This window comes from Mangifera indica, chromosome 9 (genome assembly GCF_011075055.1).
Source record: "Mangifera indica cultivar Alphonso chromosome 9, CATAS_Mindica_2.1, whole genome shotgun sequence".
NCBI classification, from domain to species: Eukaryota; Viridiplantae; Streptophyta; class Magnoliopsida; order Sapindales; family Anacardiaceae; genus Mangifera; species Mangifera indica.
In genome coordinates, this window is record NC_058145.1 from 13668948 (window position 1) to 13678283 (window position 9336).

The 9336-nt window shown below is 31.9% G+C and overlaps 1 protein-coding gene across 1 annotated transcript; it reads right to left on the reverse strand.

Annotated features, from left to right (window-relative positions):
• Positions 1–1965: 1965 nt before the first annotated feature.
• LOC123226384 (double-stranded RNA-binding protein 2-like) lies at positions 1966–6116 on the reverse strand. Its single transcript, XM_044650895.1, has 3 exons — positions 5656–6116; positions 3381–3600; positions 1966–2956 (listed from the first exon to the last, which is right to left on the reverse strand). Exons 1-3 carry the CDS (start codon positions 5899–5901, stop codon positions 2121–2123), a joined length of 1302 nt encoding a protein of 433 aa, XP_044506830.1. The 5' UTR covers positions 5902–6116; the 3' UTR covers positions 1966–2120.
• Positions 6117–9336: the final 3220 nt, after the last annotated feature.

Below are 9336 nucleotides of genomic sequence, written 5' to 3' on the forward strand. Positions count from 1 at the left end.
TTTTTTTAAATCAATGTTTATATATCACAATTTTACAACATTACATCAATTTCAGAATTAACTGATTTTCCCTAAATTAATTGATTTCTAAATAGTTGACTTAAATCAAAATGTTGATTAAAGCACCAAAGTCTATTCTCAAATATTTCTTTGTCGTCTGTGCATTAATTATATTATATATTGAAAATATTTTGAGTAATACTATGAATATATATTTTTTTGTACATAATTTAGATACATAAATAATGTATTATTACGTGATTAAGTGTTATTTTATTTTTAATTTGAATTTATTTAGTCATATAATGATATGTTGTCCGTATATATAAATAATATACTAAAAATATGTATATATAATTTTATTTAAGCATTTTTTTATAATTTAACCCAAAATGTTAGAAAAGTAAGTATTGGATGCTCAAAAAATGAAGTGGTCCTATAGAGATGTACATGAGTCTTAAATTATAAAGCATTGATGGTAGTTGAAATAAATTACCCCTTAAAATTTGAAGGTGTTGACTTCAAAGTACAGGAGCAAAGTAAAATTGACCCTTTGGGTTGAAACTGAGAAGGAATAAGAAGACAAATTGGTGAAAAAAAGGGTTGAAATTAATGAATAAGGAAAAACAAAAGAAGAAGTTGCTGAAAATGTGATGCTCAAAATTGGGTATAAAATTTATTTGTTGGTTGGCTGGACCAGGTGGATGGACAAGAGAAAATGAAAATAGTTTGACATGCAATTAATGAATGGAAATGAAAATACACATATTAAGCCATTCACAACTTTCAATAATTCCAAACATCTCAACTTCTAGTTTCTCCATTTTTTGAAAAAGTAAAAACCCTCTTTGCTTATCATTAACTTTCAACCTTTTGCCCTGTTTCCCTCAAGTAAAAATACCCACAACTCATCTTGAAGGCTCACACTAATAATGTAATATAGTTTCGAGGAATAGTTTGAATGAGAATGAAAATAATTTTATGTATAAAAGAATATAAATTTAAATTTTGTTTGATAATTTATCTTATTTAGTTATTATATGGTCAATATTTATTTCAAAGTTTTATTTATTTTATGTTATTAATTTGATACAAAAAAATATCCGACCGAATTCACATTTGAAGTTAGAAAGAAAATGGGTTAAGAGAAACATGTGGGCCATGAATGAGGGGATGGATGGATGGAGGATAAGAAGATGAAAAGAGGTTGATGTAAAGTTAGTGCAGAGAATAAAGTTTACCCCACTTGGTCTCTGTGTTTGGATTTGATTAATCAACTACTAATTTGTCCACTCTCACTCTCAAATCCCATTTCTGCTTTTTCTAATTTTGGATCTCTTTCCCCAGTTTTATTTATAGCATGCAAGAAATTTCATTCAGAATAATCTTTTTAGTAAGAAATTGTATGGGTGATAATCTACAAGTTTTTTATTATTCTTCGGAGGAAATCACTTTTCCAGTCAGAAGGCAACAACCCAGAACCTTTTGAGGTTGCTGGGTTCACTTTTCCAATTATCAAGAGTATCACTCCATTAATCAAATGAATCATTCCAATAATAATAATAATATCTAGGCTCTCAAAGGTTGGATGATCTTTTTGAGGAGTTGAAGTATCATCTTCAACATAATTAATTAAACGCCTCTATCACTTTAAAATGTAAAAAAAAATCTCTCCTTTTATCACTTAAATTACTCTTAAAGTTAAAAATTAAAATATTTGTTTTATGTTAAACATAATATATATTAAAATTCAATGTGACCATGTTCAGTTATATAGAATACAAATTTAAGTATCAATAATAATATATCACCGTATAATTGAATGTTATTTTATTCTTACTTTAAAATCCCTGTATCATTTAATAACATATCATTATTAATACTTAAATTAATAATTATTATGTTTGCAAATACGCTGACAACTGCCCCTGAATTGCCAATATATTAAGCTTCTTGATAGTAATATAACCTGCAGAAACTGGATCTTTGATAACAAAAATGTAAAATGGCTAAGACAAGACAAGACACTCATATGACGAGATGAGAGATGAATACAAAACAAACTTATGCCCAACACAAAACCCTGAACTGTTTTCCTATTGTTCATCCCTAAAAAGCTATCAAATCTTAAGTTCTCCCAAGCTTTGTACTGCTTCAGTTTCTTCCAGACTTGTCAGGGTTATTATTTCATTTTTCTCTACTTGGCATGGTGTTCTATCTGGCGTGGCAGGAGCATTGATGGTTGGAGGATCTTTTTTAAGAATGGGAGGATCAACAACAGCTGGAAAAACTTCCTTTTGGATTGCGGACTCAATTACCTTTTGAGGATCTTTTCGAATAGCAGAAACAATTGTGGCTGGGTGATCTTTACGAGGAGTATTAGAATCATCTTTACGAACCTGTGGAGCAGTATATGCAGGCACAGCCTGTCTAATAGTGACAGGTGGAGCAATTCGTACAGGTGGGGCTCGCATCACTTGATGAGGAAGCACAGATGGAGGTGGAAGTGGAGGTGCAGAGAAACAAGGCACTGCAGTTCGTACTGTTACTGGTGGGGCTATACCATGACAAGTCCTGAATTGGCGAATGGGAACATAAGGAGCTGCTCCTGCTGCAGGGAATCTTTGAGGTCGAGTCCCTCGGCCATCTGCAGCTGATGGATGTACTGGCAGCACTTGTTTATCATTCATTGCTGTGGATGCTGGTCTGTGTCGAGAAGCTGCCTTTGGGCAAATTAAAGGTAGGATTTTTGATGCGGTAGCCGGAGGTTGTGGACTTGTTGGTCTAGGGCTCTGAACAGGAAATTTCTTTGTAAATGGTATGGGAGCATCACGGGAGTTTGCCATTGCCATCTTTTCTTTCAGCCGGTAATTCAATAAGGCCCGTGCTATGGTAATCTGCTCTAACTCATCATTGTTCTCTGGCTCAGTCGAAGAACTTGCAGTTTCTTTTGCCACTGTCAAAGAAAGAACACATAATTCACAAACAAGGCACAAGTTCCAAAGCTAAATTCAGAATCAAACATACTGATGTCACCTAGATCCATAGAAAATTTTTAATAACACTTCATATCTGTCCAAGAAATGATCATGAATGCTGGATTGCAGACTATATGACCAAAGAGCTGAATCAAATGTGACATGACGGTCAAGAGCCACAGGCCAGTTGTACTGGACATATAATGCCCAGATCATGGAGAACTTGTAAATATGATATCTTAGTCTCTAAATGACTTTTAGAAAGCCTGGCAATGGGATAGGACATCATTAAGTAAAAAATTTCATGTGAAATATTTTTAAGGCCTAGTTTGGATTAATTATATTTTATCACAACAACAATTTACCATTTTTCTTCTTAAAATTAAAAGGAATAAAACTTACATTGTTTTAGAGATGTCCAAGCTGCCATAGCAGCGTTCTTCTCTGCTTGCTTCTTGTTCTTGGCAGGTTCTCCTGTAAATGTTATTCCAGCCAATTCTACCATACCTTTAAAAACGGGTAGGTGTCCAAGGCCTGACCTAATTGTTGTATATTGTGGCAATGGTGCTCCAACTCTTTGTGCAATTTCCTGTAGGAGGTTCTTGTAAACCCCTGTCTCATCCTAACCATAAAAAATAAATAATAAGTATCAGAAGAACGAAACTAGATACAGCTGTGACCTAAGTGGATCCAGCAACAAACAAGAACTTTCTGGCAAATTTCATCATCAATAACAACCAGGGAGCTCTAGATTAAAAAAAAATCCAACTTCAGCTCTAATCTATCTTCTCTGTCTCTCTTCTCTCTTCTTTTTTCTCATATCCAAGAAATGGCCATAATATCAAGCAGGTAGCAAATCAAACCAAATTGGTAGCTATGAAATAAATTTATGTTTAGCCTGCAGTAAATTCAAAGTTCTACCATATGCTTCACATAATCAGGACCTTTTATTACATTTATACCAGAAGACATGACTGTTCACCAGTGAAGCCAGTTAAGAAAAGGTAGATATTCATGCATATTATATATATATAACCATATTATAAACTTTTAGCAATGAATTACCAAGAAATGTGATAAGCTTATAGAATAGAGGACATTTAAACAGTTAAAATAAGTTTCAATTTTGATTTATGAAGTACAACCAAATCCTTACAACAACTATTATTGCACTAATATCTATGATTCTATGTACTAAACAGAGTTGTGAGAAAGTTGTATGTCCTAAGGCAAGAAGAGTTAACCCTAAGTCTATTAGTATGCATTAGGTTAATCACTACATGGACCATAAACGATGGATACAACATATTTAAAACATTGAATCTAAGGCAATATTTTCAAGTCGGAGCTACGGTTAGAAATATGTTAGAATGGTAGAAAAGGACCAACCAGATAACCCTACAGAATTTCTAATAATCACTGTCAATTTATATTTATTGAAACAGTTCAGCTTTTTATCAATTGCACAGCTATAGCATCTTCACTAGAAGCTGGAAAAAGATTTAATTTATTTTGTGTCATTTTTGTTTTCCCAAAAATTAAGAAACAAAAAGGTTACCAGTTTTAGTTTGCAACAGGAGTTTGAATGCAGATGCAAGCTCATAGAATGACAAACTACTTGTTAAAGAAAATTGAGTACATAAAAAGAATTTGAGAAGACAGGCTCAATGCATTCCACAAGCATATATATAGTTCCACTTGAACATGCATATGGCTAGTCCCTTTAAAATACATTACTACAAATCAACAAAATTGTTTATGTGAGGCACACCACTAATAACCCAAAAGTTAAATGAGGTTATAAAAAAAGCATAATTATAGTACACAGTAACTCCAATACCCAAAGAGTTGGATTTTTAGCATTCAGGTACATAACATATCTAAATCAGTGAGTTCCAACATTCAAAATAACTTTTCAGAGAATCAAATGACTCCTTTTCAAAACATTAGGTACAAATAAAGATCAATATCTCTTATCATCTATGATTCCCAGAGCCCACCAGATACAGCACCTTAACTAGACTAAATTGTAAATTCATTACAATTCTAAAAGGAATATCTCTCTGTACAACGCAGGTAAAAAGAAAAAGTGCACAGACCAGAAGTCACCAAAAACCACATGCTTTTCGTGACCGGAATATCACTTAGACACCAAACTACTAACACAAGCAGACCTAAAAACGCAAGCACAGCTGTTTTCCAGATAAAAGACAACAAAACAAAAATAATGGTTTAGTAAATGTTTTCAATGTCGATCTGCCTCACTCAGAATCTTCCCAGTTCACACTGTAAAATATTATAATTAAAAAAATAAAATAAAAACTTGATTGTTGTCACCCAAGTCAAAATCCCACTCATTTTTATAACCGCAAATAGAGAACTAGGGCATTTCAGTCATTTCTCCTAACCCACCAAATCAGCTCAATCTCCGGCGATCACCGCCGTTGAAAATTTTGCCAAAAGAATGAAGCCTAATCTGGTCGTTCAACGCAAAGCTCGCACCAAATCAGCAAATTTATTATTTTTACTCTTAAAATTTATATATTTATTACTTTAGTTATTGCTACAACTTTAAATGATCAGCTAAGAACTAAAGAAACAAAAATCCCTAAAACGGAATCCTAACGGCGGGACCAAACAAGTGAAAAAAATGTAAAGGGGACGGCCGTGAACTAACCAGGATCCTAGCGGCGAGCGAGGGGGAGGGCCCACGGTGGGAGAGTGAGTTGAGAGCGACTTCAGCGGCGGAGTGTTCGGCCTGACGGAGAGTAGAACAGTAGTGAGGACTCTCGAAGATCTCACCGTTAAAGTTAACAGTAGCTTTAAATCTAGGCGCGTGGTCGGGACCTTCCCGAATGCACGTGTAGGAGGGGAGATTGAAGCAGCTCCTCTGCGCCAGCTCTTGCAGCTGGTTTTTGTACATTTCGAAACCCAACTCGCTTTACTCCACTAGTGTTTGTTGAAGTCGAAAACCAGGACGGAAATGAGAGGCGAAGTTGAAGCCAGATCGGATTAAAGAGAAAGCGGGTCGGGTCGAGAGTTGGAGGGTTTTGATGGTGCCGATGAAGAGGAGAGGGAGATTGCAGAGAAAGAGAGAAGAGAAGGGGGGTAAAATGACGACAAAAAGAAAGTGAGGATTGGTTAAATTTAATTAAAGGAGTTGTTATAATTAATGAAGAGAGACGGAGTCAACTAAACGTTAGGCTGCATGGAATTGGATAATTAAATGTCACCGCATATCCACCTAAATTAAAAAAATAAATAAATCCTAAAATTATTATATTATTTTTTACTATTTTATTTTTAAAATTTACTCTCAATTTAAATGTGAGTTAGTTTAGAAATTTTACATTTTTACATTAGATAATCAATTGATTTTGTAATCTTACGAAAGGAAAAATGCCTTGAAAAAAAATATTTGGTATTATTAGATAATCAACATAATATTTATCTTACTTGAATAATTATTATTCTTTTAAATTGTTGATCATCTATGCATTTTATTTATTGTATTATTTAAGAATATAAAAATTATTTTTTAATTAATTTAATTATAATTCTCTTATTAGTGGTGAATAAATATAGATTATAATGCTAATTATAAAATAAAATTAAAGAAAGACTTTGATTAAATTTGTGCACCAAACAACTGCATTCATAATATTCTATTTTTTCCACAAATGTTTTTCTTATGTCCTTTTAGACCTTCTATTGTGAAAAGATAAAGTTTTGTATTATTATTAGCCAAATGAGTATGTTCCACCCCAGGTTTGCTGAAATAAAAATTTTACTCATTAAGTTTAAAAAGTTCAATAGTCAACCTAACATCTACTTCTATATGATGTGAAAGGTTTAAAAAGTCATTTTAACATAAAACTAAAAAACAGTAAAATATATATTTTTATTCTATCGGTAATATTAACATATTTATCCTTCTTTATTTTCTCATTTTAATTATTTTTTTATTTTTAATAAAAATAAATATCAATTTTGTTGTGTTTTCATCTACCTCTCTTATTCAATTTTTCATTACCTTATAACTCATTTTTGCATTATATATCATCTTTGCTTCTTTCGTTCAATTATTTTTTTAATAAATATCAATTTAACTCTTTCTCATCTTTCTCTCGTTGATTTTATTTTAATAAATATTAACTTTTTTCTTTCTTTTTTTTACTTTCACTAATTTTTAGTACATGTCAATACTTCTATCCTTCTTTCTCCCATCATTTCATTTCAATTAAATTAAATAAAAATATAAAATTATTGGAAGAAAAAGATAACCAATGTTAAAGATACTAAAGGATAATGATAATTAACGGTAGTATTGTTAGTGAAGATAATTGATATTTGACGATGAAGATGACAAGATAAGAAAGAATGGAAAAAGAATAAGAAGGAAAAATTTATTTTCAAAAAAAGAAAAATAATAAATTACAATAATAATTATTGAAAGATAAATTGATAAATTAAATATTATTTGATGATAAAGTAGTTAATTAAAATTCCATTTTAATAAGAGTATTTTTATAATTTTAATAAAATTAAAAGCTTTTTGATAACCAAGGGTATGTTTTGCCATTATATTAACAAAAAATATAACCATAATTTACACAGGCCAAATAAAATTATATTGAGTCGAAAGATGGGTTAAAATGAGATTTTTCAAACTTAAAGGCTAAGATATCTTTTCACCAAACATCGGGTGGGACAGTGATTTGTCCTTATTATTAATTTATGTTGTATTAATGGAATGGTCACGGGTTAAACTGTACCGCTAATCAAGTGACCCGAACTAATGTCATATTGACCTAAATTACAGTGTACAATTGTTATTATAGTAACGTCCACACTTGAGTGGTGCCGTTCCGTCCTTTCTAAAACAAGATGATGGTTGAATGTAATGCGCAGGTCAGAGGAAGTTGGAATCTCCCCACATCGAGTAAGTAGAATTACACATTTACCCTCAAAAGGGGTATTTTTGAAAGGGGAACGGAAATTACCAGAATGCCACCATTAAAGAGTTAATAATAAATGTTTTTTTGACAAAATTGCCCTAAAGTTGTGTTTTAATTCTGGAAAACGCGTTTTCTACAAGTTGCTTTTGAATATGATTTTAAAATACAATTAATTTAGTTTTGTTAAAAAAGGAAAATGTGATGTAAATGTGGTGAAAAGACGTATTTAAGTTGTCAAGAAGAATTAATGGAAGGTTGAAATAGAGAACCTGTGGAGTGCTCAAGTCCACGACAACATAAATTTACTTCCCATCATATCCCTTAATTGACCTTCATTCCAACTAGTCATTGCACCCCAACTAAGGCAATATCTGAGGCAAATTTATTTAAGCTAAAAAAACAAGTTTAACTGGAATAAATTAGAAACAAGTCTAAGTTTGAGTTTGAATTTAATAATTAAATATTTTTTTAATTCAAACTCAAGCCTAAGAGTGTGTGATTCACTAAATTTATGATTTTTAAAAAAATTTAATACAAAATGAATTAAAATAACAATGTTTTAGTTTTTTTTTTTTTGTTCAATTATAGTATAAAACCAAATTTACCACTTAGTTTAATATAAATTTGAACTTAATTCAAGTTTAACTATTTTTAAGAGAATCAAATTTGAACAGAAAACTCAATCTTGAGTTCGACACCCTTAAAACTAAATCAAACTTGAACTTAATTCAGTTTAAATCTAATGGTTTTCTTCAACAATTTTGGATGTTGGAGGCAATATTAGGGTTTCTATTAGGTTTATTTGAGAATTCTTTTGGATTTCTATCAAGTAATTTTATTCATTCTTTTCTTTTTTTTCCTCGTAAGTGGTTGATTTTGCGGGATATCATGATGATTTTGTGGATTTTCGGTTGTTTGAGGATAAAAATGAGAGAAACATGGAAGTTGCAGCAGCTGGAGGCACATGTGGGTTGGCCAAGAACAGAGTTGTTGTGCAAGGGGAACACCATGGATGAGGTTAGGAAAGAAATCAAAATTTTTCCGAGCAGGGATGAGAATTCCTTGACTCCTTGTCCTCCCATAACGGGAAGATGATGGGCCAAGGTAAGGAAAACTTTCATCAGACGGGGCGGAGATTTTACAATACAATTATTTCCTTATTAAGCATGACTTCTTTAGATCAAAATAATACAACTGAAAGTCTAGGGATAAAGGACACGATTAGGCCACCACAAAAAATGAATAATAAGAATCTGAATTATTCTTGTCAGCTATAAACGCTGGGCATAAACAAGGAAAATAACAAAGAGTCGTTCATGACAGAGTAACAAGAAAAACATTTTTCACCTCTTCAACACTTGTACATTGACCTTTGCTGCTGTGTAATTTCATGCTCAGGA

Coding starts and splice junctions, on each gene's coding strand:
- LOC123226384 (XM_044650895.1), bottom strand. CDS start 5,901: ATGTACAAAAACCAGCTGCAAGAGCTGGCGCAGAGGAGCTGCTTCAAT. Junction 3,601..5,655: donor CGCTCGCCGCTAGGATCCTG/GTTAGTTCACGG, acceptor TTTTATGGTTAG/GATGAGACAGGGGTTTACAA. Junction 2,957..3,380: donor TTGGACATCTCTAAAACAAT/GTAAGTTTTATT, acceptor TTTCTTTGACAG/TGGCAAAAGAAACTGCAAGT.